This window comes from Cebidichthys violaceus, unplaced genomic scaffold (assembly GCF_023349555.1).
Source record: "Cebidichthys violaceus isolate CVI_PGR_0920_01 unplaced genomic scaffold, fCebVio1.0.p SCAF_9, whole genome shotgun sequence".
Lineage (NCBI taxonomy): Eukaryota > Metazoa > Chordata > Actinopteri > Perciformes > Stichaeidae > Cebidichthys > Cebidichthys violaceus.
In genome coordinates, this window is record NW_027176975.1 from 15472414 (window position 1) to 15500118 (window position 27705).

Genomic DNA, 27705 nt, shown 5'->3' on the forward strand with positions numbered 1-27705 from the left:
TCCAAACTTTGGTTCCTCCCTGACTCCTCCTCCTTTCACTGTCCATGTGATGCAGGGGCATGTTTGTATTTTGAAGACTCAGTGCACCGCGTTTTAAAAGCAGCCAACACTCCAACTTCATGACAATTTCACGAAGATACAGACGAGAGCACATCTTCTATCAAAACCTTCAAACCTTCAAAGTACCTTCTGCCTCTTCAAGATGGTGAAAGAGAGTGACAACGGGAACTCTGGTGAGATATTTGTTCTTTGGTCTTTACAGTGACTTAGTATGCAATTTACAATGCTGTCAATAAGACACACTTTATCAAGTTACATTTAAGAAGTCAGAATTAATATAAAGTCATTTGTATATTAGTACTAACTTAATACAAATAATGGAATTATATAAATAGTAATTAATTTACAATTTTTCATACTAGTGACACAAATGTTGGTGAAAGGGATTCTTATATCTCTTATTCATATTTTTTTAATAAAAAAAGTATTTGACTTTAGTATGAAAATAGTTATAGTTCAGGTTTTTTATGCATATGTACATCATGAAAACATCCCTATTTTCCTATTTTATTATTAAGTTATGATGCAGTGTTTACTTCCAAGTATTCATCTTTATATGAATTGCCCATCTTTCTTTAAAGTGAAAGCATGTGTGTGTTACTGTCATAATTACTTTTTTTTTTATTTCATAGTTGTAAAATCTCATTCAGAATCAACTTTATCACTGTATTACCGTGAATGATTAACTAACACCCTGTTAGAATGAAGAGAACATATTGGCATTGTAATCATAATGTTACCTCAGTGATGAAGATACGGTGTCATGGTGTTTAGAAATGACTCTTTATTATGAGATTGTTTTATCAATTAGTGTCACTTATTCATAACAGACTGAACAGAGGAAAAGTCTCCATGCTACTGTTCACTTCTTACAATCCAGAATTCTGCACAACATTTGTAGTAGTTTTTTGTTTACTGCACTGAATTCAGGTAGTAAATGCAAAATGTCCCAGCTTGTTGTCAGACACATTGCTGTGAATACAGTGCAGATGTAATCTACATGAATAGAAATAATCAAACAATAAGTGAACATGGGTCGCACATCAAGATTCTTAACCGTGTTTTTGCTCCTTTGCAGTTGTTGGGTCAGAGACGTCACACAGATGTGGCCTGTCCTGCCTCGGTCCTTTGACCTTCCACCCTCTGGCTGTGGGAGACATGGTCAGCCTGAGCAATGGGTGTCGACGCGCAGAGAGGTCGAGGAACACGTTCAAGAACGGCCTGGTGTTCAGCAGCCGCCCGGCAAAGATCCAGGAGAAGATTCGTCTGAGGGTTGAGAAAGATTTGTTCAACTGGCAAGGAGCCATGCGTGTGGGCTTCACCAACGTGCCGCCCTCGGACAGATCTCTGCCTCTGCCCATCATGGCCATCCCCAACCTCACTGACATCCAAGGGCACTGGGCTGCCCCGGTGCCTGAATCCCACTGCCAAGTAGGTTCAGAGCTGGAGTTCTGGCTCTCTGGTAGAGGCTCCGTATATGTCACAAGCCACAACATCAAGCAGCACAAGCTACTGACAGGAGTGGATCTCAGCAAGCCGCTATGGGCCATGATAGACATCTATGGACAGACATGCGCCATTTCCCTCCTGGGTATGTTTACTACAATGGTGTATCTTTTGCTGTGCAGCCTGTTTTTCTTGTTCTTATTTGTTTCACATGCACTGACAAGGCCAAGTTAATGTTTACTTGTTACTAAAAGATGTAATGCTCTTTGCTGCAGGCTCAGAGAAAAGGGAGCTGTTTTACACCAGACGGTCCTGTCCTGCACCTGAACAACTCACCTCATCTGATGCAGACAGTCTCAACAGTTTGCTTTCTGTCTCAAGCCTCCATGGAAACAGTGATGAACGCATCTCCTGTCTTGACATGAAAGTCCCATCAGGTAAGAAAGAGTCCTTCCAACCAAATGCAACCAGATTTCAGTGATTTCAGTGCACATTTGTAACCAGATAGAACCTATCCCTGATGACAATGTTGTAATTGTGATTCCTTTGATTTGATTGCAGATGGAGGCAGCGTAATGGACTGTGTGGTGTGCATGGAAAAACAGGCCAGAATCACTTTGTCTTGCGGCCACCAGTGTTTATGTAACCAGTGCGCTTTAAGAGTCTTCCAAAAGTTTGGCACATGCCCGCTGTGCCGATGCAAGATCAGCACTTCATCAGTGGGGGGTTTGTGAGGTTTGTCTCTGGGCTGTTCTAAGCTCCAAGACAACAGGAAACACCAAATACAAGCTACTGAGTGACTGTGACAAAGAAAACACTTTGAGTAGCATCTACTTAATGTTGCCTGGTAGCCGCATCAATCGAAACCCAGACAGGCACCTTTGTCACATGTCATTGAACTCTCTCAAATGTTGTACAGCATGTGTGTAAAATAAGATGTACTGAGATGTTGAGGTGAATACATGAGCTCATCATGTGAAAGAATGTAGGAAACGTAACTGCTTTAATACACTTTCATTGTGATTGTTAAATATGGATAAAAGCAAGCATGTAACCTTTTGGTGAAGCCAATCAATGACAAATAATGTGTTGCACTCATTTCAGCACAAAGTGTAATGTCATTTACAATCACTGCACAGTCTATTTTACCTCCTTGATGTTGTAAATCTTGAAGCAATCTTTATTTTTGTAAAAAGAAAAATAATTTATATTTCTATATTATTTAATTGTCAAAATATGACTATATCAATAAAAAGTATTACATTTATCACCAAATTGTCTTTAATATTATTTTCAAACCTACAATGTGTGTGATACAAATTCCTAAATGTTCTTTGTCTATTAACGTATTAAAATGATATAACTTAACTGTTATCCAATGAGATTTTAATATAGGAGAACATTTGATAAAACAAGTTGACCTTGAGTTTTGTCAAGAATGAACTGTCGAGCTCAAAATAAGAGCATGTTGTCAGATAAGGCCACATTATTCAAGTTGCAAAGAATGATTTGTAATTTCAAAGATGAACACAATACTAGCACATGACAGAAATCACAAGTCTCTCCAAACCATGTGCACATTACAGACCACTGTTGAAACTACAGTCACTAATCATTGCTCAGGTTGCAACAGGAGCCTTCACAAAGATTACAATAATAGTTCCTGTCTCCACACTTACAAATAGGTTTCTCAAATGTGAAAGTGCAACAAGCTGTCAAGTTTCATTATTACTTGATGTAGCTGTAAAAATCTAAATAATCTTTATCATTGCAGCAAAGCAAATGATTAACAAAGCCGGTTGAAAATAAAACAAATTACAGGTCAGGTGTTTAAATTGGAACTTGAGGATCAAATGTGAGTGATAGTGTCATAATCAAACGTTTTTCCTCTGTTTCGTGTTTCCTTTGCCAGTTTTGATTGTCTGCCCCGCGCTGATTAGTTTCACCTGTTAGCCCTGCCACCAGACTTCCTGCTCACCTGTTCTCACTCCTTAATTAGTCTGTCTCCACACATACCAGCCCAGCTCCTTTGTGCTTTCTTGGTTTGTTTTCGTTTCTGTTTGTGTGTGACTTTGCCTGGTGTTTCCTGCCTGCCTTTTGGAATCAAAACCAAAATGACAGATGGTGCAAGAAATTAGAACCATCAGCACTAAATGTTGTTTTGTCACCTCTTCACCTATTCACATGTTAACTAATGAAACTTAGCAAAAGTTCAATCAAGAGGACGTATTCTTGATCCCTACTGTATTTATTTCCCCTCTCAATCAGCTGAGTGAGGGACACTCTTCAGTTACACCTGCTTTTTGTCACAATATCATGTCCTTGCTGTCCAATTTGTAAACTGTGCCTTTCTTTTCTCCTGTTAGTTCTTATTTCAGTCTCAGATCGACACAATCCTCCTCCACCCCATTCTCCTTCGGTCTTAACTCAACCAGTCTTCCCAGTTGGTGCTTCTGAGCTCATCGGAAGTTCCGCTTCATATCGCATCCATCCAGATCTTCATCATTGCTTTTCACCCTGTCACTACCACCAGTGTCTATAGACTCCATCGGGGGGGATATTCCTGTACAACTCATGGCATCACTTCCTGTTTAAAACATTAATCTCAGAATGAGAAGAGATTATTTAAGCGATATGTTATAAACTAATTTCCACCTGCAGTCCCTATAATTATCTCACGATGGGGTCTAATTGGCAAAAGACTCCTATTTCTTCACCTTTCCTATTGTACACTCTATGACAAATAGATTAAATGATTTGCTCTTTAATCCTCTTAAACCAACAATTTAGGTTAAAGGGCATCAAGGTTTGGATCTCGCTCATTTGACAAACAGATTCCTTTGCAGATGTATTCTTCCTGATAGGGTTACACAATGATCTCCGATGCAAACACAAGGTTTGTCGTTGCACTGTTTTGATTTTGTTTGTGACATGTACATATTGTTTTGCAGATACGATCTACATAATTTGCACAAGTATGAGAACAAGGAGGCGAGGTCACATTTTTACACAAATGGAAGCATTGTTTTTGAATTACATTACTTTGATTATGTGTTGGCGATAATTCTGCTATGCATTTATTATTCAATTAAATAAGATGAAACAATCCATTGCTCTTATTCTACTATATGAAATCATAAAACAGTATAAATATTACTATTTTTTATCTGTATTGATAATGTGTCTTTAATAAACCTGGATTAAGTCCTGATTAAGATTTTTTTATTTTAAATTAGGGATGAAATCACATTTTGAGTGTTGAATGATACTTTGTGCTTTCGCACTATTTCTACAGATGGATGGTGGCATTTATTTGACTTTGGCGACATCTGTCTTTATTCATGGTAAAATATAAACTCCACACAGTTCTTTTCAGTCCCACTAAGAGGCAGTGTGGCACTGCATATTATGTGAATGTCCACTGCAGAACAAAGAGGGCATTTTTGGCAAAGGGCATCTTGTTCACTGATTTTTGGAAACAGCGTATGGATTCTAATTTTGACATACAAACAAACAGCATCAGCCAGAAGGAAGTATCCATTCACTAACATTAGATACATTATCAGACCAGTGATGGAATAACGATTGCAACTGCTAATTGTTTCTTTCCACACCTATTTATAGCTTGTTTCTCATCTGGACTGTTATTTCCCTGAAAGCAATTCAAGGTGACACTGTGGAGTGTGACGTGGTCATCTTCTGTGTCCAACGTGAAGATGGACTCCAGAGAAAGAGAGAGGTGTGACCTTTGGTTGCTGATTTCGCAGCCAACCTGTTAAATATTTATCTTGGATGGCAGAGCTGAGACTTTTGCTTCTGGCGCAGGAATCCAGCAGGCGTCTGCAGACCAATATCTCTGGACAAGGAAATATGGGAGTGGGAACCGAAAAAAAAAACCTCTCAGGAGCTTAACAGAAGCTTTACACTCCAGTTAAAGAATATACAACTGCTCTTCTGACACTGTGGACTTTAAAAGGAAAGCAGTAGCACTACTTCTCTTGGCTGTGCTGTAAGGCTTTCCTCACGCTGGGTGAGTAGGTCTGGTGCTGGAACAGAACACGGAAACACTGAGACTTTTCTGGGGCCCTCAAGTGTTTGTGTGTGTGTGGGCCTTTGCATATGTGTGTATGCATCTGTGCTTAGAAATCCCTTTAGAAATCCCTTTAGAAGTACTCTTTCTTGAATGTAAAGATGGATCTTGCAAAGTGTCAGGTGAGCAATAGAGCCACCTGGATCTCACAGAAAGCACCCGAAACTGTCTTTTGTGCCTGATCTGAATCATTTAAAGGTCTAATACAGTGAATAGACCATGCTATTATAATAAGTGTGTCACTCAGGCCTATTTATTGAGATGGCTATGGAAATCTCCTCCTCTTCCACTGCATGTAAAACACTGGAGGGCGGTGCCACTGCGCCTGTGCCTGTATGGGAATCTCTATTATTTCCAGCTGTGGATGGAAACTATTACTGAGTGCCTTCTCCCTGATGAGCTTTAAAGTGCATGCTCACACACAGACACACACACATGCGCACGCCTACGGACGCTCAGTCAAACATTCAGACCCACGCTGAATCATTCACCAAAGATAAAAGACACCCTGTTGGCCTGAGAGAGAGAGGAGAAAAAAGGGAGGGAGAGTAGAGCAGCAGTGATTCCCTCTTTCTTTTTCATTCACTTCCTCTCTCACTCTGCACTGAGGAGACCTCACTGCTCAGCCTGCACTCGCCTGTAAGTACTGTACAACTTGTGCCGCCACTTCTCAAGTGTTAGTATGTAAGGGAATATTCACAATTCAAGAGAAAGGGAGTGTTTTCCAGCTTCTGTCATGTGATTAACTTGGTAGATTAGATGCGGTCGTTGACATTTTCATTGGAAAGGAAGCTGCCTCTGACACAGATTTGGGCATCATGTTGTTTTCCTTCATCACTCAGTTTATCGATGGAAACCACTGAGACAAACAAGATAGGCCTGTTTATTTTCTTTGCTTTGTCATTGTTGTGGCAGTTTTTGTTTTCAATTTTTCTCAGAGTTGTTGAGCAACAGTTGAGCACTTATATGGATAAGGGCGGATATGAGGAGGACTTTACTACAGCAGATGCCAATCTTTTACTGTCTGTGGTTCAGAAGATCATCAGACCTTGTCCAAACGCTGCCTCCTGTAGTTGGTGTTTTGGTCGGAAACATTTTAGTATGTAAATATTTCCTTGTTAGAAATGTACTCAATTTTTTTTTTTTTAACCAAAGTTCTCAAAAAAAAAATTATGACTGAGATTGTTTGCCCTGGGACAAGCACGGCTCAAAAGAATGTTGTTTACCGCTCAATTAAAACACGTCAGCAAGTACGTCAAAACACAACCTGTGGTATGAAGCACACTGAATCTGTCCTGCATTGTTATGTTGATGCTTGTTTACCTGTAGAGTCACCTCTTTCTCTCCAGTTGTATCTTGATTTGATGATAACTCTTACAGACTTGCTGTCTCTTGTTTCTTCAGAGTAGAATGATGTAGTTTTTGATTATGTAACAGATTTATGTCATGGTTTTTTCACTCACTGGAATCTTTGGCTGTCATGCTTTTTAATGAGCTTGTGTAGTAACACACTGGCACATACCACTCAGTGTGAAAAGACAATGGTTGGTCTTTACAGCACAGTAAAGGTCTGCTGGAATTCATTCATCTCAGACATCATGCCTCTCCCCTACTGTTCTGACAATGTTTCTCTGTTATTAAAAACAGGGGAGCTGGCATTGGTGAAGCCTTGTTTGTTAAGCAAAGAGGCAGAGACAAAGTAATCAAGGATCCAGAGTGGGGAGAGGTGTCAGGTCCCGGGCCAAAGCTGCAATCACCTCCTGCGTGATTACCTCATTTAGCTGCAGAGTGACAGGGTGTCAGATGTGGTCACAGCGGGGTGAGAATCTGCTCCGGCGAGACACAGATTATGAGGGGAGCCTCCACCTGAAGCCTGCACTGCCCAGCTCGCCCCTCAGATTCAGCGGCTCAACTGTTTGGCAAAAACAACCCTGATCGTATAGTACAGGCTCAGTAAATGGATATCTGCCCTGAGTTTCGCTCTACCAAGCCAGACCACTGAATTATTAAAAAAGAGCTGAGTCAATTTCAAGTTGGGACTGGCCTACACACAGAGAGACATAATCCTTGTCCTGATTACTTTATTACTATAACCCAAAGAGCATATGAGCAAGAAAGCTGATTGCGTTTGTTAGCAGGTGACTGGATCGCTCACCTTGTAACTCAGTCTACCTGCTGCAGACTCAGCGCCAAAGCAAGCCTGTCAGCATGTTAGATTTCAGGTTTTGCACTGTTAGTGTTCATTGGCAAGAACTGCAGATACACTGGAATTCCTGGTCTTATTTGGGCATGTATTGAGTGCAAGAGCAACAGCTTTTCGCTCCGTGGTTTGAACAACCTGACCGACTAATCTGAAAAATAGTCAACAGGATTGTGCTGTCAGTGGTGGGCCGTATTGTGTCTAGAGTAATGACTGATACACTTCCAGAGCTCCTGGAACAAGAGCTCTTATTCTCCCTTCATGCCAGAGATCTGGCCTTTGCAGTCGCACACACATAAAACACACACACACAAAAGCAGAGGGAGGAATGGGAGAGACAAAGTTAGGAGGGGGTGTTATGGAGTCACTGGGCAGTGTCTGGGCGGTGGAGGTGATGAACTACTTGCATTCCCCTTTGGTTAACCCTGCGCTGTGAAATATCACCTCATCACAACAATAGGGCTGCTTCACTGAAGGAGGTGCCCCCCCAAACTGACAAGCCAAGAGCAGAGGGTGGCTTTTGAACAGGGGCCGAAGTGGGTTGCTATGGCGATGCCTGTCAACCGGGAAGTCCTCCACAGAGAGAGAGAGAGAGAGAGAGAGAGAGAGAGAGTGTCCTGGTTAGTCTCATTAGTGAGAGAGAACAAGCAGGGAGGGTCTGCAGCGTGGTTTACGGTCAGACAGAAAGAGGTGCCACTTTTAAGGTGAGTACACTCTTTCCCATGGAAGCACAGATTGAAATCCCAGGGAGTGATCTTAAAGGTTGAGACTGTAGAAACTTGTGTCTTTTGAAGGTTGAGTAACCTGTCTTACTGCTCAGGGCTGCTACACAGGATTAGTGCTGCAGACCTGCACCTGAAAACAAGTTGACCCATGTGATGTGTGTAGTTTTGATGTTGAAACCTGTGGGAGTTAACTGACTGAGCTTTTTTGGCAAGTGGAGGCAAAAGCAGCTGTGAGATACAGCCGGAGCTCAGAGAGAGAGTGAAAAGGCACTGTGGGCAGTGTTTCCCAACATGTCATCCCTCATTGCTTTGCCGGCAGAGCTCCAGAGATTCGAAGGAAATCATCTGCTTTCCCATCCTGCTGCAGATTTCAAACCTAGTGGCCTGAAATCAGGACCATCCAGTCATCGCTGGTGGCTCCCCTTACTGTCAGTGTGATTTGCACAGCCGGCTCCGAGTCCCTTTGTGATATTACTGAGGGTCCGGCTGCCAGTCCTCATATCCACAGGCTGCACTCAGCTTTGAAGATGCAAAATGACAGGCATGAGGATTTATGAGATTCTTCTGTACTTACTGTGATTTGAGTGTGTATTTTCTCATGCTTTGTCTGACACATTGTATTACAGTTTCACTTGTACAAAATCCAACCAAATAAGGAATTATCTTGTATTATACGAAGTGTGTTTGTTGTAAGGACAAATCTGATAAACTTCAGCTCAGCGTTGGACGCTTCTGGGAGAGAGGGGGTTTTATTTATTGCCCCGCTGCTCCTCCTGGGAACACATCGCCTCTCCATTGACAAGAAGCACACAGACTGACTCCTCCTGTTGCTCTGACTGGAGGAGCACCATACAAGGAGGTGAAATACTTCCCTACTGATAAATGTGTGTATCCCCCAATAACTACATATCATAAACTTGTGGCTCCAGGACCTTGTATGGGCTGCACATCTGCTACGTTGCAGAAGGGCAACGTGGTTGCGTGATGAACCTCAGAGGACCTCTAACATCTCTCCAACATAACTGCAGAGTGACTCATTTAATTTGTTTAGAAGTAAATGCCCACTTTATGTATTCGGCAAATGTGCTTGTGATTACCTTCTCACCACTTTTTAAGGCAGGATTTCTTCTGGCTTTACGACCGTGTTATGCAACTTGTTGCGCTGCAGTGACATTGTGCATGTGCAAACCGGTGATAAGACTTTACTCCTCCGTTTGTCACTTTGTGCTCAGTAAATATCAGAGAAATAACACTTAGAGTGTTTAAGGTCAAATGTAACGCAGGTCAGTGCTCACCCAAACAAAATGACCACCTTAAGCAAATATTGAGTTCATATTTGGGCCGGTGTCCTTCATGTATGTGAGAAGGACTTAGATCCGTTCATGGGCAGCAGTTCCCACCTTATGAAGTCAATGATTAACTCTGCATTTCTCCTCACTACCCTGCACACAGAAGCAGAGCACAACTCTAGTGCTTCTGAATGGACATCAGGTTCAGGAGTGACAGTTTTATTTGTTTTATTTAAGTCCCAGGGTCATTGTCCCTGCTCATTACTGACACATTCTCCACCGTCCCTGATGATTTATGGAGAACGTTTGCCCTCTCACCACAAATCACTACTTTCCCGATGGTGTGCCAACAGATTGCAGAAGTTCACAGGTTGACATTGTGACAGTTATTCATTAGGTGTGGTCACCTTGACAGCCTTGTTCTTGGTGAGAACAATGCAAGAAGCTTTGTATGTTGAGGAGGAGGTCGTCGTAGGTCAGGGTCTTCTCAAAAAGACCCGGTTGCATCCATCCTTCTATGGAAGAAAGAGAACATTAGAAGACAGACTTTTGATGACTAGTGATTGTTGAGAAATATTGACCTCACAGCAGGTTCACTTGTCATCCGTTTCTGTGGTACTGATTGAGTGAATGGTTTTGTTTTTTTGCATTTTTAAAAAAAAATTGCCAATTCCTTTTCTGCAAAAGTGTGAGCCTTGCATTACTGTTGTGTTGCTATTGCCGGCTGTGGAAACCTCCCATTGTGATTCACAGGAATCAGGGGTGTGGTGAAGTTCACTGACCTTGTAGCTGCTGAATAGGTCTGCTCTGGCTCAGCAACTTCACATCATAATATGGTTCCTCATCTGCTCCTTATGGGTAAAAAAAGAAGGAAAAAAAACCCTCACTAATATAACTTTGTTTTCTTAAATATATTGCAACACAAATGTCTGATTTGATTATGTTGTGAAGCTGTTAGACTTCTGTTTTGTAGATCAGTTTACAAAGTTTAACATCTGGCACTGTGTGTCTTCAAGACCGGATGAGATTCCTGTGGGACAGAGGCAGAGATTTCCATACTAAAATCCCCTGATTTTCATTTTGGATGTCCTCAGTTGCCCTGTAACGGACTAAATGTAAAGCAGAATCCAACAATAGATACTCTGCAGTAAGCTGGAAATATAAAATGCAGGACATCATCTCATTCTCAGCTGAGAAGCACATATACCTTTTATGGCTCTGTTTTTACTTCCATCCCAAAACCTGTGGTGATAATGGACCTCTCACTTAGCAGGGGTTCAACTAATACCTGGGCCATAACGTTTACACATCTCAAAGATGGCATCAGCACAGTCACATACCACCAGTCTGAAAAACTGTATCCATGTGAAAGTTTATAGCTGCCTCCACTGTTGAGTCTCAGTAATTATGTAAGAATGTGCTGGGTGTTCAGAGCAAACCCAGGGAAAGCCAGACTTGAGGGACAGGGATTTGCCAGATATCAAGACTGATTTTTCCTTATTAGGTAGGATTGTGTTTGGTGCTCTGGATGGGGGGGGTGCATACGCTGTTGGAGGATTTCCCTGTTTGATTCAACTCCCCAGAAAAATTAGACACAGAGACACTGTTATGACATGAGCTTACTCATCAGGTTTGTGACGTCGATAAAGCTGGTCTTCTCAGTCTTCTCGGTCTGTTGGGCCTCTGAGTGGATTGAGCTCCCATGTCAACTTTTTAGTAATCTAGTGAAAACAACAAGTATTCCGTAATGCTCATAATATTTGGGCAAATTATTATATTTTATAAGAACAACAAATCTGCCAAAGAGATGCTATTGAGTTAAATTATGGGAAATCTAGGATCCATTGCTTTTGGAGCTAGACTAAAGGTCAGAATAATTTTGTCTCTGCTGCTTTCTTTTTGACCATTTATTCTCACCTGTCTCTTGTGAGTCCCCCAACTTTATGGTAGTGCACTTAATTCAATTCTTCATTTTATTGATATATTTGTTGATAGTTTTCAACCACAACCATTGGGAAATGCATGGGTATGGAAAAAGGCAGCTGTCTTGAAAAAGGAGCTATTTGCTCTTCAGGATTTCGGTATTAAAGAGGTCTGTGTGGAAACAGTACTCATTAAAAATGCCAATGAATTACTCATCTAGTTCGTCAGTGCGATGGGGCCTTTAAAGTGCATGGCAGCCTGCAGTGGGGAGATCTGGTGTGAATAAGAACCAGCATGTCAAACACATTGTAAATGAGATTACTTAAGCCATTACTTGTAAATGTAGCTCGTTTGCAGTGTTGCCTATTGTTGGACAGATAATCATCTGGCTGAGGTTGCTTTGAACAAGGATAAGTCATCTGTCATGCCTGCGCAGTAATGGTACTGTTGTAGACAAAAATCCTCCGGTTGCCATTTTTTTCCTGTTATGTAAGGCTGGTTATTGGGAGATGATGACTCAGATAGAGTGACATCGTTGTCTGGAAACTGGAGCATTGATTCTATCAGTGTAAGCGCTCTGTGCTATGTCCTAACCTTGTGCACAGAGGCACAGAGTGCGTATAGTTTTCTTGGAATTGACCACAATGATTACAGACTAATGCTCAACTGCAAATGCCACATGGAAAAGTCATTTGTGCAAATTGTGTTGAGCAGCTCTCAGCCTGTAGTAGCCTGGCCCACACTCGGTCATTACTTTCTTGCCAAGCTACACAGCCATAGCTTGCATCAGAACAGGAAAAACCTTATTGTTTGTTTACAATCTGTGTTGTTTTCCCCTCAAGATAAGACTAGATCAGTTTTGACCACAGTCCAAGTGCACAAAGAATCACCAAACAACCATGTTTCGGCAGAGGCCAGGGTTGCACGGATGCAGGACTCTTCAGTGGCTGTGGTTTCTATGCCTACAATGTTATTATGGGCCATTTAGCCACTGTAGATGAGAGGTGCCTGCCGCACGCAGGAGCGGAAATGGCCTTCCCCTCATTTTCCCCATGCCTTTGATGTTGAAACAGCAGAGCCTAATCTGTTTTTCTGAGGTGCAATTGATTGGAAGCTGGTCTCCACTTTCAGTAGCCGACCTTCTCCATCACCCAGCCCCTCAAGTCCTGCTTATTACGACATTGTATGACTGGGAAAAGTGAAGCCAGCATGTGAGTCACACTCATTTTTTGGGTGGGTTTTTCCTTAGTAAAAGGGAAAAGTGGGTGACGCTAACTTTCCCTCTTTGGAATACTAGTGGGACGGGATAATGGAACAGTTGTCAAGTCTGCCTGGATGAAACATGTGATTTATGACACAACTAATGACTCAAAGGGTTAAAAAGAGCATGCTGAAAAATTCAGAACAGGGATACAATCTTAGGATGTTTGGATCATTTTTTACATACATGATTGGATAATATCTGCAATGAAAAAAGTAACAGATCTCCTAAACTCTTAAAGGCCCTGAAAACCTATTTCCTCATTCAACTTGTTCTTTGACCAATTTAACTGAGCAGTTTAAGTTATTTCACATGAACGATTTCTGTATTTGTGTCTGTCTTCACCTTGGATTGGACATCTGCCACATAATAGTTTACTCTAGCAATACGTTCAGGCACAAAAACTTGTAAAACAAAAAATACATTATCATCTTGATTTGATACCATATCTGAAGGTGCTAGTCAATATCCCTATTTTAAAAACATAGCTTATCATTTTGATACAAAGATTGCAACCCCTATGGAAAATATAAGCGTACTATCATCGTTTGCATTTTGTGTCTTTGCAGGTACAAGAATTTCACATCTGTCACACAAGGATCATAACAGATCACATGCAGTCTCAGGTAAAGCCATTTTTTCAAAATTATGCAAAATGTTGACTTTTACAACAGTTTAACAAATGCCATTGTCTTGAGCAAGCACATTAAACCCACAAAATCCAGGAATCAGACGAGTTTCACCACATCATGCCTCTGATGCACATAGCCGTTCTACTGTTACCACAAGGCACATGAGCTTTCCCATGACCCCCAGCAACCACGCAGGGAGAACCAAAGCACCTGATTCAAATACATAGCGTTCCAATAGAAGAGCTGGACTAGCCATCATGGACGATGGTAGTAAAAAGATCTCTATGGAGACCACAAGACCAGTGCTAGCCCTGCTGGACTTTGAAGTTGACATCAACGGCCCCTTCCCAACCTCTGTGGCCCCGGCTCCACCCCTTGGCTGGAGAATAGGGAGGCCTGGTGAATAGGGAGTTAATGGGCTCATAATGGTCCTCTCCTGTTTCAGTGCCCCCACTCTGCACCTTGAATGAGGCCTTTCTGCAATTGTGGCAAGAGAGATGATGAAGTGGGTGGAACACCACTTCCCACTGGTCCTGCTTTAAATAAATTAGGGGCCTTTTCATCAAAGGCTCCCCCACTGAGGCCAGTTATTCTCTAGAGAATAGCTGGGCTGCTAATAAGTTCACATGACATCCCGTAGAGTGCAGTGTTTACCCAGGGCCAACAGGAAAGGACAATACAGGAGCAAAGTTCACGCATTGTTTGTGTTCATCAACATTTCTCATTTCCTCTATGTTTAGCAATGTGCAGAAGTGGCTGGCGGTCTAAACGGCTCCCGGGTTATCTTCTCCGGGGAGCCTGGAGTTTCATCAGGTCAGCAAATCCTAACTTCTCCAGAGCTGACCCATGAAGTGGTCATCTCCCCCGGACTCCCTACACCTCCTCTGAGCCCCTTTCGTTCTGCAGGATTGCCATTTGGAGAGGGCAAGGTATGCACAGTAGTTTCCTGGAGGCTGTGTTGATAACAATGCCGAGGTTGAGAGCATGGAATTCAGTAAACAAGAGCTCCTCCCTGTGGAAAAATTATGCATCACAGCATGTTTTGAAACCATCACTGTTGCACTTGTCAGTTACATGACACTGAGTGGTTGTATTACTAATATACAAATATAATTCTGCCCTTCTAAAGGTGTCAGACGTGAATGGAAGTGGACCAACAACTCTCAGCTTTGGATCTTACTATGGCCCCTCACAGTTGCATGGTATGGTTATTTATTTTTATTTTTAAATATATGCATAACACAAGTGTCTTTCTGAATATCTGGAGTTTTCAGGAAATAAACATTTGTGTAAATCTAAATTAACGGATAAAACTGTATGTGTGCTCACTGAAATTAATCTGTTTAGATATTTTAAAGTTGTAGATGAAGTAGCAGTCAAAATTCAAATACTGAAAGAAGTTGAAATAGCAGTTAAATGTAAGTGTTGAAAGATGTTGAAGTGTCAGCACTGAATACAATTAAAAGATGTTAATTTAAGTGTAAAGCCTGAGAAACTGCAGTATCAGTTGAAATGAATGTGCTGGATTGTGTCAGTCACAGTGGAAGCCTTGAAAGGAGTTAGAAATGTAAAGACATGAAAAACATGAACGCTGCCGAAATATTAGTTGTCGAGCAATCACTGAAGGAAGCTGAAATGTTATTTGTAGAGTAAAATGATGAAAACAGTTGAAGAGTGAACGATGAATGCAGTTGAAATGTCAGTTGATGTGTAAAGTGTTAAACGATACTTTGGACTGGTTTCATGTGATGTGGTAGGGTTTAAACCCAGATCAATGGCCATATACTTCACCTGAATTTAGCTTAAAACAATAAATAACGGGAAACAACATGATTTCTGAAATCTTAATGTTGTGATTGTAACCCAGGTGGAATGTCCAACGGTGTTCAGGGCTCTACAACTTTACCACGCAGCTGGACTCCCACCAGGGAAGAGAGGCTTATCAAGTTCTCAGGAATCGGTCCAGTGGATGAAACTGGGATGCCCATTGCCTCTAGATCAGTAAGACAAAGACACAGAATGTACTGTTTGATCAACTAGCTTTAAATTATATGAATTTATCTTTTAGTTCCTGCTAAATCCAATGGTGCTGTATTTGTCTGAGTCTAATTCACCAGATTAGTTTAACTTCTGCACCCTTACCTCTTTTCTTATACCAGAGTGTGAACAAGCCCAGAGACTGGTACAAGAGCATGTTCAGACAGATTCACAAGAAGCCAGAGGGTAAGGACGCTCCTCCTCCTCCTCCTCCTCTTCTCTCACAAACACAATACCAGAGTGAATTCCTCTCTGCCAGTGTCAGGTACTACAGACGTGATCCAGCAAACAGATTATTGCAGAGGCAAAATAAGACATAATGAAAGAGCCCGAAAGTCTTATGTCATTTCTGCTTATTAGTTCTGACAATAATCCAGCTTCTTATCTCAGCCCCTCCTAAATCTAGCTGTTCATTTGTTACGTGTTGTGTAATAGAAGCACATTCCATGTTATTTGTGTGGTTAACGTCAACATTGCTGCACTGAGGTGGTTTTATTGGATTGCTCTGGATCACTTTTGTTTTAGAGGAATATTTTCAGCTCAGCAAATGATTTGTGTTCTTAAACGATATTGGATTTCAAAGCATCGAGGAGTACTGATACAATGCAAGTTATGGTGTTAGCATACAACTCACTGAGGTGCTTCTGATGAGCTTTGATGAAGCAAAGACAGGATTTCTCCATTTGATAATAATATTAGTATTATTAATGATAATAATAATAATAATATTTGATAATAAAGATACATTTATATTTGATGGCCCCTTTCATGCCACATCATATTAAATCTTTAATAAAATGCAATAAACAACAAGCCCAAGTAATAAGATATTTCTAAAGTCAACATTACGCACATAACAGGCAACAAAGCACAGCTCAACAATGAGTTGAAATAAATGAAAATAAGATAGAGTTGTTGAAATCAGCATGATGGGTTTTAAGAGCAGTTTTGAATTCTGTAATGAAGTCCAGTAAGAGGATGTGAGGGGGAAGTGAGTTTTAATGATTGATTTAATTGTATCAGATAACTTTTACAGTGTAACCATTTTCATTTTACTTAAGTAAAGGATCTAAAATACTCATAAGAGTGTCTCACTATAAGACACATACATTCATATTGTAAAGGAGTATAAGAGCATGAAAAATAGATACGAATTATATTTTGGTTGATTGTTCTATATAAACTGGTGTTGTCAGTCTAAAATAAAGTCTCTCTGTTGTCGTTTACCAGAACTTGATCTGGAGGATTCGGAGCAGTGGTCAGCTGAACGTAAGTGAATCCACCAAAGTCCACATTGTTATCCTGTCCAGTTACATAATCAGTTATTACTTAAGACTGATCTGCACTGATCCACTGACCTGCAGGCCTCCAGTTAGCTGCCAACACAGAAGAAAGTAATGAAGCAGACAAGAATCTCTTCAGACTGACGGCTCATGGAGCTCTACCAGACTGGTGAGTTTACACTGGTTTGATGTAACTGCTTCGGGGTCATGGGGCACAGGATGGCACAGAGGTGGGAGTCAGACTTAAAGGAATAGTACGACAATCTAGGAAATACACTTACTTGCTTTCTCGCAAAGAGACAGATGAGAAGATTGTTACCACTCTTACCTCTGTACTCCAAACATGCTTACATATGTAGTTATGGCCAGCAGCCAATTAGCATAGCTTAGCACAAAGACTGGTAAAATATTGAAATAGCTAGCCTTCCTTTGCAGTGTTACTTCTTGGAGTATCCTCTGGCAACCTCACAGGGACGAAAAAGGGTTAAACAGATATACAGTATATAATGTGCAAATTTGGGAGCTGTGCTGGTTGGTGTTTTTTGTTAGAGCCAGGCTAGATGTTTCTCTCTGTTTCCATACTTTGTGCTAAGCTAAGCTAACCATCTCCTGGCTAGCTTAATGTACACATTTGAGAGTCGTATTGGTCTTTTCATCTAATTTTTGGCAAGGAAACGAATAAGCTGTTTCCCAAAATGTGACACTACTAAGCTCCACTGTTGGCTTGTTCTATATCGCAGTTTGGTTTTAAATAATAATTTACAGATAAGCGCAGATAAAACAATATCACATAGGTAAAGGTTAGACCAGACAGCTAAGTTTGATAGAATGCAAAAGTTCCCTTTCCATGCATCAAAAATGTTTTAAAGAGAAATTACATAAATCCATGTTCAAATTCACCTTCTGACATACAGTGTTTTAAATGTTTAGCAAGAGAGGACATTTACCAGTATACTGATGTTTTAAAAAACATCAGTATACAAAGCACTAGTAGGCTATTTAATCCAATATGAAGTGATTCTTTACAACATATAAGCACTGCAGATGGCGTCTTATGTGAATACCAACCAAAAAGGCCAAGAGCAGTGGAGGGAAAACGTGTGGGACAGACAAGTTTGGATTTGTTGTTACAGGCACTTACAATGAAGCCATGATTTAGCTGCTGTCCATGGTGTGTGTGTGTGTCGGGGTGTTATGTTTCAGGAGCGAGGATGTAGATAAGCTGTCAGACCCGGGAAAGCAGCACCCTAAACCGAGGAGCATATTCGACTTTGAGCCTGGGAAGAGCAGCACCTCAGAAATCCAAAGTCAGGTAACAACCTCACACGCAGCCATAGTTTAAAAATAGGCTGTGATATCACTCATGATTCTTTAACCGCTAGATTTATCCAGCATTGTTGTTGTCTCTAATCACTGGAATTCTTTGTGTGGTCTTGCACTGTTTTCTTAGTGTGGAGGATCAAGAATAGGTTTGAGGATGGGCTCCTTTTCTTTAAGGATTATAGCCTATAATCCTCACATTTCATCTTCTCACGCGAGGTAACTTGTGAGTGTGGTCATTTAACAGTTTACCCGCTGCTTACCACCAGATATGCTCACTTCTTCTTTTATTCAGAGGATCCAACATTCATTCATTCAGCATTTCAGACAAGAAAAGACATGATCTAAGTTCCTATCAGGTATTGTGCTGAAAGTCTGTGATTTACCAGCTGGTGACACTCTAACACATATTTATTTATCTCTGAGGTTGTTATTTATTGTCTTGTGTATTCTGCACTGTCCAGGAGCTTTTTAATGGCTCTTGCAACAATGTCCCAGATCTGGTGCATATTGTGCCCTGTGTCTGCGGCTTGTGAAGAAAAGGATTCTTTGTTTCCACTCCCCCACGGGAGCTGAGGTGTCTTGTGATCCGAATTATGGCGTTAACCTCTTGTGGTGCATAATGGCTCACAGCATGGAGACTTACTTAATTTCCTCTTTATGACAGCAGCATACGTTCTATCCCCTGGACAGCATTTAGAAAACCAGTGCTCAGACCATATCAGGTGTTGTGTTGCTTCACATTGACATTACAGTCTGTGATTGTAGTGAGGATGACTCCCAGCTGATGGGAAGGCGTTGGCGTTCACAGGGGCACATTCAGGCAAGGGTTTTACAACCAAAAAAACTGAAATTGGAGACGAGGGTCCGTGGTTCTCGCCAGCAGAGCCTTGTAAAGTAATGTTTGATAGAATCAGCTGCTCTCTTGGTGTTAAGTTTTGAAAATGGTATCGACTAGGTAGTGAAATCAAGTTTATTATAATGTGAAAGAAATATATGGGTGTTTCCTTACACCTCCGCTGGCATCTTGACATCCAGCCTGCCTTACTGCATTTTTTAAACTTTTTTTACTTTATAAATGTAAGTTTTTCACGATATTTTAGAGTTTGACTTTCAATTGCCTACTTTCAATTGCTTCTCTAACTTTCCCTGAAAGCTTGGGGACAGTTAGAGACGGTAATATTGCTGTCAGATTTGCTATTTGGTCAAAATCTTTGTATGGCAGACTGTTCAGTTAGTCCCAAATCCCTCTGAATTCCTGAACACAATCTCAAAAAACAGAAGGGAAATGGCGGCAGCATGTCTTGATTTAACTGCTAGGTGGTGAAACTTCTGTTCAGTGTTGTCACTTTCTTTTTCTGTCCTTAGGTTCATGTATCTTCGAAGAAACAACCTGACACACCAAAGTCCCCATCACTTGAGGTGAGCTGCTTTCACAGAATCTCAATTGCTGCATTCACTCTATCGAGGTTCCGTCTTAGAAATCATCATAAAGGGACACCATTAGCTCCAAACATTTTTTTAGTACACTGTATTAGTGTTTTAATTTTGCCATTCCAACTCCATCATTGCTCGGGCTCAGGCCAGTCTGGTCTCTGAGCTAAGTCGGTTTGAGGCTGAGCTGGACTCGGAGATCCAGGGCCTGGAGAGGAGACTTTCCCAGAAGAAGCAGCATCGAGGCCGGGGTGAGGTACTGAGCCCCCCTCCTGTCTCTCTCTGCTAAAGCATCCCCCTCAACCTAGCAGAATCCTCACCCACCCTCACCTTTACTTCCCCACTCTCAATGAAGGCAGTGAGACCCTCGCTGCTTGCTAGCCACGTCTGTTGTTTTCCCTCTCTGATCTGGATGACAGCCCTGGAATCGCCTGCCTGTCTTGCTCTTGGATTGATATGCTATGTTAATCGCCTGCCTGCAAGTTGCCCCCCACCCAAATGCAAATTTGGCTGCCAATTTTTTTTTTACTTTTGCTATAAATTTCCTTTCAATCATATTTTTTGATCATGTTGTTAAGACCTTCCCTTTGCAATCACCCAAACAACTTTGATGCGACCCGAAAAGGTTTTCGATTCTCGAGCTGTTTCCTGATTGTTCTGTGATTCAGTTTGCTTCATAGGTTGTGATTTGACTGAAATCACTGGCAGCTCAGACAGATCATGAATGGTGTTGTTTTTAGACCGAGGAGGATAGGACCCAGGGGATTTCTTGCTCCTTTGGGAGTGGTCAGCACCTCTACTTTGTCTGAGTTGTTGTGAGATTTCCTCTGAGCTGTTAGATACAGTAGGCTGCAGGGGAGCAAACTGTGTCTAATGTTCGCTCTGCTTTCAGGAGGCCAGAGGTGGGGAGCCGGTAACTGCTCCAAAGACTGGGACTACATACAGGTCAGTTACTTAAGAAAGCAATGAGGAATATTATTGTTACAAATTATTCAAAAACTTTTATTTATTTTTATCATCTGAGATGCCTTTTTTTTTTTTTTTTTTACAATAGAAACCACTAAACATGTTTTTCAACATCATAACTTGTACCTATATGTTGTATTAAATGACAATGGTCAATTTCACATAAATGTAGATTGTACTCAACGTGTACAGTTGTTCTAACACATACCAATAAGACTGTTTAAAGTATGTTCAGAGCTTTCAATACTGACTACCATGTGTTTCTTGGCATGTTTTGCCTTTTACTTATTTTTGTACAAAGCTGTGGCTTTCCTGATTTCTGTGCATGTTACTGTCAGTGATACAGTTTGTTCACTAACAAGTGTACAAGTGGAGTTCAGTAAGATATATGTCAAGAAAGCAGTTTTAATGTTAACTAAATATAAATGATACAGTGGTGTTATTTTCAATATGAGGGTTGTTTAATAGAGGCACATGCCAGACAGGCTAATGGAAAGGCCTGGGACAATCACCACATAACAGACCTCCTCTGAGCCCAACACCCAGCCTCTTAATCCACTTTGACATTGCTTCATCAAGTGGGAGTAACTGGCCATTGCTTCCTGCTGTTTAAAGAAAGCCAGCACTGTGATTGGACAGCACGACCATTAATACTTTGCAGGGTATCTGTTTTGGTAGTTGATCAGGTGACTCTCTGTGCTGGATTCTGTTAGGAAGCTGTTGAAGTTTAACAAGTTTAAGTACAGTATTTGTTGCTTCAAACAGCAGGCAGCATTCCACATTTCTCACCATGTGCGTAATGCTCTCCTGCAGGATTCTCGCTGTTGTTTGCTAGGTTGAGTTCATGGTTTGACCTTTTCTGGCTTGGTGGGATAAGGGGGGCTTTTTTTCTAAAGAGCCTGTTGCTAAGGACATGTGAAATTAAACCAAACAGCAGCAAGAAATTCTCAGTTTGGTACTGGAATACAAAACAACACTGTCTGGAAATATGTAAATTAATTCAGAGGAGGCCAGGCAGCAAGCTTTGGGTTTCAGATTAATTCTGCAGGAACAACTAGACTCATGATTCTCATTGAGTTTTCAGGGCTGTAAAGATCTAAACCAGATTTTTAATTCAAGGATGACAACATGAGTCACACAGTATCATCAGCATGGCCTTCTAGATGTCTGATTATTCGTCTCATCTCTGTCCATTGTACAAAAACCAGCAGCTGCAACCAGATGTGTTGTACAGTGAATCTTTAGGAATATGCCACACACACACACACACACACACACACACACACACACACACACACACACACACACACACACACACACACACACACAAACACTGTCCCCCAACACAATTGAGCTGTGTGTATTTCAATAAGGGTCTGTGTTTGACTCTACCATGATATCATTAGAAACCCTCTCCCTTGATTGGGATACACAGTGACAGTAATATAAACATAAAATCTTAAATTTTCTTCACTTTTTCAGCACTTCATCAGCACCAAGGCAGCCTGTCCATCACTCTGTTGGCACGCCACTGACCTCTGCTCCCACATATGGTAAACATGGAGTTTCTTCTCTTTTGGCTGTGCAACACGGATTCTCACTGTGATTTTCTCACCGTCTCTGCTATAGCATTGATACTGATTTAAGATGTTTAGAGTATTTATTGTCTTTCTCTCTGTACTGTTCATAAGTTGATCATGTTCTGCTCTTCCTTGAACCCAGCAAAAGACATGTGCATTTTCAGTCTGCGAGCCACTCATTTAATCAAGCAGCATATATTTGATGTTGGCTTCTTTCAGTAATCTAATTGAAGGTCCCATGATTCTCTTTCATTGCCGCTGTTGTCTTCTGCTCTGGTATTTCGCATTTTAGATGAAGCTGATGTGATCATGGAAAGCTTTTGCAGTTTTTTCCTACAGAACTAGAAGGTGCTGTAGATGGGTGGAGAGGAAGCCCACAAAAATAGGAAGCGGAACTCGGAAGACCTGATTAAAGATTAGCTTTATCCTATTGTTTTTCCTGGAAATTAGTCCAGAATGGAGCCAGCCTAAATAATTTCCAAGATCCGTTTTGAATTTACGTAGCTGTTAAGGCAGTGATCGCTTTTTCATAGCAACACATCCAAAAACAACATTTGCTGAACAAAAGAGTGTATGTTTTAGACTCCACTCATTCCACTGTTACTTTACTTCCACAGTAGAACGTCCTTCCCCTGCAAATGACACCATGGAGCTCCCACCTAAGAAAGAAGAGAAAAGGGTATGTTTATTTGATTTTCTTGTTACCTTACAGGCTTGAAGATGTAAAAAAATCCATTTTGTGTGGGTTTAAGTGACATATTGGTTCATTCTGAGTTGGTCATGCATCTGTGCAAATTTTTCCTTAATGCTGTATGTTTTGTTTGTTTTACCAGATGAAAGCAGCGCGAGCCAAGTTCAATTTCCAGGCTCAGTCACCCAAGTGAGTTACAGTGTCAGCTGAAACGATAGATAGGCCATTTCCTTAGTCATTCACATTTCTGTTACATCGCTATCAGATTTAAAGCTGTCAAATCTGGAGTCTGAATTCTCTTCATGATGCACATTTCATTTTGAACAAATTGAACTGTTCAACTCATTATTCTTATTCCTTTATTTAGGGAGCTCATGCTGCAGAAAGGCGACATTGTTTACATCCACAGGATGGTTGATGCCAACTGGTTTGAAGGAGAGCATCACGGAAGAGCTGGCATTTTCCCCACAACTTATGTGGAGGTGAATTTCTTCATGAGTCTCATTTGATGCTGTTTCTCTGCACTGTTGCTATGTGCTTGTTATCTAAACCCTGTGATTACTATAACTTAAAACTCTTTCCCTCGTCTTCCATAGATTCTGCTTCCTACAGAGAAACCGACACCTATTAAGTCCCCCACTCTACAGGTGTTGGACTACGGGGAAGCTGTGGCTCTGTTTAACTTCAACGCTGACCTACCAGTTGAACTTTCATTTCGGAAAGTGAGTATTGCAGTGCTGCTGTAACAGAGATGAAGGTGCTTTCTCTTCACATTTGAATTGAAACACATACATTTATAATACAATGAATTTGAAAATCGTATTAGCACTTAAAGACATTTTGATATTTTGTTCGAATTAGATGGGAAGATTCATACTAATCCCAATGTCTGTATGCTAAATAGAAAGCTACCAGCAGCTGGTTAGCTTAGCTTAGCATAAAGACTGGAAACGTAGGAAAACAGCTGGCTCTCTAGCAGTCAGCTTAAAGCTCAATGATCAAGATGGTATATGTTGTTTGTTTAATCTGCACAAAAACTGTGAGAACATGTAAAATGACTTGTTGTTGCACTGGGCCGCAGTTACAAGGTTTGCATATTACTGGCATAATTGATTCGAATAGGAAATATACAAACACTTAAGTATTTAAATGTCATTAGATAATGTGTTATTCTCTGTGTAATGTCTAACTTTTCTAAATTCTATTATTTTCTTTAGGGTGAGACGATCAATATAACCAGGCGTGTTGACGATAAGTGGTTAGAGGGGAGGATCTCAGGGACCAGCCGGAGTGGCATCTTCCCGGCCAATTACGTCCAGGTCAACAAGATGCCCCGCACCAAATTCTCTACTGATGACTTCTCACCGGGCCCCCTGTCTCCTGGCTCCCCTGCACCTCAGAGTCCAGGGCGTCCGCTCCACTCACCCTGCCCGCGGTCACCATTGTCCCCTTTCACCCCCTCTTCCCTCAGCCCCAACCCTGAGCACTCCCCGCTGAAGCCATCTTCCCCTGTACCTTATGGTAGCCCAGCTTCACAGTCGCGCTCCCCCACTCAGTCACCTGTATTCAAAGAGACGTCCAATCGGTGGCCCTCCAAAAATGCTTCGCTCACCAACCAGAACAGCCACTGGATTGGGACACACTCTGCTAACCATAGCTCCGTGGCTAGAGCTGTTTCGCCTTCCACTCAGTCGTCATCGTCTGTACACAGAGCTGGAGCTTCCACAGCGAACACGTCTCCCAGATACCCTAACCCCTCACAGGTCTGCTTTCACTGCACTGCCTGAGAAAGTCACTGCACGCCCACACCCGTGGCATCACTGTTTATGTTTATAGGACTGCTAATTATCATTTATTTTTTCATAATGCCTGATGTGAGGTTTCTATTTTTTCCAGGGTGCGATCCCAAACCAGGCTGTAGGATTTATTCCACACGGTAACTCCTTGCCACAAACACAAGTGTCAAACAACCCTGATTCAACAGTGGTGCAACGCACACCGTACGTCTCCACATTTTTATTTTTCCACATTGTTGCAGCTTTGGTAAATTTGTGGCATACAACATCTGTTTTTTTCATTTTTTTCATTGATCTCTATTTTAGATATAAAGCGGTTTACAACTACAAACCACAAAATTCAGATGAGTTGGAGCTCAGAGAAGGAGACATTGTAAGAGTGATGGAGAAATGTGACGATGGCTGGTTTGTAGGTAAGCAATAAAGTAATTCATTTGTGAATAATATACTAAATAAATCACTCCCTCAATATAATTCCCATGGAAACAGCACAGTGAAGCAGGACCTTAGGGTAAGATGGGTGACAAATTGAAGAGGAGAAAAAAAACATCTGTCTTGATTTTGTGCCACCACGAGCCTCCAGAACAGCTTTAACGCTTCTGCTGGAGGAATGGAACATCAATCTCCCAAAATATAATCCCTTGTCTGGTGTTATTAAAGGGAACTGACTAACAAAGTCACTCCAAAATCTCTGACAGGTGATGTTGTGGTCAAAAGCCATGATTGACATATTTTTAATTGTCATCAAACCATTCAGGAGGCCTTTGTGTCCTGAAAGAAGCATCTGCATCATTTTAGCCTTTAATTTGTCACCTTTCTGTAGGATGAACATTAATGGGGTATCAGTTAAGGACAATATATTTTTTTATTGTTAATCTGTGATGGAGCATATTCTGATACCTCAACAGGGAATCAATCAAGATTTTTCATGAAGTAAAAGATTGGGATTTTACAGTCTATAGTCTGTATTATTAAAAAAACAATCATGCAATTTTACATGAAACACCAAAAGACAAAGTGCAAAAGAAACTTATCATAAAAGTGCATTTATGTACAATTAAAAGTTATTTAAGAGCCAAGAGAATAGAAAATAAAACTAACACAGGTATAAAACACAAGAATAAAATTTACAGTGCAGTATAAGAAATTATTTACTAAAAGGCAGCAGTAAACAGAAAAGTTAACCTTGATTTAAATGTAGTTATTTTAGTTTCATTGTGACCAATATCAAAACATTTACTCCCTCTAGTGGATATAATCAAACATTGCAGATGTAATTGGCTCAGTAAACTTAAAGTAAACTATGCATTTTTTTGAGAATAAATGCATACATTTGTTTGTTTCTATTGTGTGACCACGCTATGTGCTCTGTTCTTTGTAGGTACGTCAGAACGGACTCGTGCTTTTGGGACTTTTCCTGGGAATTACGTGGCACCTCTTTGACCTCCTTACCTCCTGCTTGCCCACATCCACCTGGACTCATAAGAGCCCAACCAACCAGTCACTCAGCTCTCTCCAACAGATCGCTCCTTGGCACTCCAGCATTTGTTCATCCAGTTACACCCATCGCACTCCCAAACCTAGTCAGACCTGCATGTTCACTCTGTTTTCCAGAACAGAGGTGAAGGCAGAGACAATAAGTGGTTTCTCACCTCACCTCCCTGCATGAGTGCATGTGTGTGTGTGTGTGTGTGTGTGTGTGTGTGTGTGTTCCACTGAGTCTTGGAGAGTGTTGTCACACACACCATTTGAGAGGAAAGAATGAATGCTGATGATACTGTTTCAGATGCAAAGAATGGACTTTTTTGTTCCACAACTATTTGCAGCTGCAGGAAATTTGCATTCCTTCCCAGTGAACAGTGCTGTTCCTTCTGAGGTCCTGATACAGTATGATGCAGCTTTTGTGTCACCACAGTGCCATCACAACACACTGCTGAGAGTTAAGATGGCACATTTTTCAGGCATTTTGATTGATTGTTTCCTTCAAATATCTTACTCAGATTTTCTTTCAGATCTCTGAAAATACCATGGGCAAGTTTGAGGAAACCACACGAACAAGTGTGCTTAATGTAAAGCACAGTAAGGGCTCGGACATGTCAAGAGAAGTTTACAGCCTGTCACGAGGCTATGCAGAAGAGCAAATATAATTAATGCGTGTTCTGTTTTCATAAGCAAGTTATTCATTAAAGAATATTTGGCTTTTTTGGATCTCTCTCAAGCCATGGAGTGGAATGCCAAATGTTAAAGTAATGAGATAGATCATGTAATGTGCTGTAAGATAAGTTGCTTTGCTCTGAAATTAAATATCAAATCTCTGTAAATTGTAGATCAGCTGCGTTGAATAACTTTAAAGTTAAAAATGGACATTGCCTCTAAAGCAAATGGTTGAATGATCTTTTGAAGTATTTGAAATATGTGCCAAATTTGACCTTTCATTATATTTCTTTTTAAAATGATCCATTTAACAATCCCAGCTCATTTTATTTCTACTACAACTGCTTTCATAATGTTTTCTGCTTACAGGGTTAACATTCAACCGTATTTCCAAAATCACTTATGTTTGTACCAGTGCAATCTTTGACAAGTGTGACGTAATTAGACGTCCTTATTATGAGGTCATTTCGCAATTTTATATGACTGATCATGATTGTACAGACTGTAACCTTTTATCAAATTTAAAGTATAATATATATTTGCTTATAAAACAATGTATCTCATATGTATGGTACGTAACATTTTCATTAAACATTACAGAGTGATACTGAAAGTAGCTTGTGTTCATTTTGTAAAATGCTTGTCATATGGTAATTCAACAAATGCATAAGGCAAATATGAAACTGACCAGCAGGGACGACTGAGAGAATACCAGTCACAGCTTCAGTATAGCTTCACAATAAAATCTAAATACATTCAATGAGAGTATTCTTCTTCTCCTCTCCATACAGACAAGGGCACTGGACTGTGTTGATCAC

General features: G+C 40.9%; 2 protein-coding genes across 8 annotated transcripts; both read left to right on the top strand.

The window, feature by feature from the left end:
• Nucleotides 1–187: 187 nt before the first annotated feature.
• On the top strand, nucleotides 188–2701 carry LOC137867205 (E3 ubiquitin-protein ligase NEURL3-like). Its single transcript, XM_068703680.1, has 4 exons — nucleotides 188–233; nucleotides 1139–1651; nucleotides 1782–1943; nucleotides 2068–2701. Exons 1-4 carry the CDS (start codon nucleotides 203–205, stop codon nucleotides 2238–2240), a joined length of 879 nt encoding a protein of 292 aa, XP_068559781.1. The 5' UTR covers nucleotides 188–202; the 3' UTR covers nucleotides 2241–2701.
• Nucleotides 2702–5378: 2677 nt separating this feature from the next.
• sorbs3 (sorbin and SH3 domain containing 3) lies at nucleotides 5379–27500 on the top strand. 7 transcript variants are annotated; one of them, XM_068703477.1, is made up of 21 exons: nucleotides 5379–5536; nucleotides 13564–13620; nucleotides 14367–14555; nucleotides 14756–14828; nucleotides 15494–15627; nucleotides 15786–15849; nucleotides 16894–16932; nucleotides 17028–17115; nucleotides 18150–18258; nucleotides 19635–19688; nucleotides 19849–19956; nucleotides 20593–20645; nucleotides 22149–22219; nucleotides 22864–22925; nucleotides 23080–23126; nucleotides 23305–23419; nucleotides 23534–23659; nucleotides 24155–24700; nucleotides 24834–24937; nucleotides 25040–25146; nucleotides 26115–27500. In XM_068703477.1, the coding sequence occupies exons 2-21, from the start codon at nucleotides 13609–13611 to the stop codon at nucleotides 26174–26176; spliced, it is 2163 nt and encodes a 720-aa protein (XP_068559578.1). In that variant the 5' UTR covers nucleotides 5379–5536; nucleotides 13564–13608; the 3' UTR covers nucleotides 26177–27500. The 7 variants fall into 7 exon arrangements, with proteins under 7 accessions (XP_068559578.1, XP_068559581.1, XP_068559577.1 ...); XM_068703476.1 differs by lacking the exon at nucleotides 5379–5536 and adding an exon at nucleotides 6025–6235; XM_068703479.1 differs by lacking the exon at nucleotides 5379–5536 and adding an exon at nucleotides 6025–6235 and having other exon boundaries at nucleotides 26746–27500.
• The last annotated feature ends 205 nt before the right edge of the window (nucleotides 27501–27705 follow it).

Bases quoted from the DNA above. Each gene is read 5' to 3' on its own strand.
- LOC137867205 (XM_068703680.1), top strand. From the start codon at position 203: ATGGTGAAAGAGAGTGACAACGGGAACTCTG. The intron at 234-1,138 runs GTGAGATATTTG...GCTCCTTTGCAG, and splicing joins GAGTGACAACGGGAACTCTG to TTGTTGGGTCAGAGACGTCA. The intron at 1,652-1,781 runs GTATGTTTACTA...TCTTTGCTGCAG, and splicing joins ATGCGCCATTTCCCTCCTGG to GCTCAGAGAAAAGGGAGCTG.
- sorbs3 (XM_068703477.1), top strand. The intron at 14,829-15,493 runs GTATGGTTATTT...ATTGTAACCCAG, and splicing joins TGGCCCCTCACAGTTGCATG to GTGGAATGTCCAACGGTGTT. The intron at 15,850-16,893 runs GTAAGGACGCTC...GTCGTTTACCAG, and splicing joins GATTCACAAGAAGCCAGAGG to AACTTGATCTGGAGGATTCG.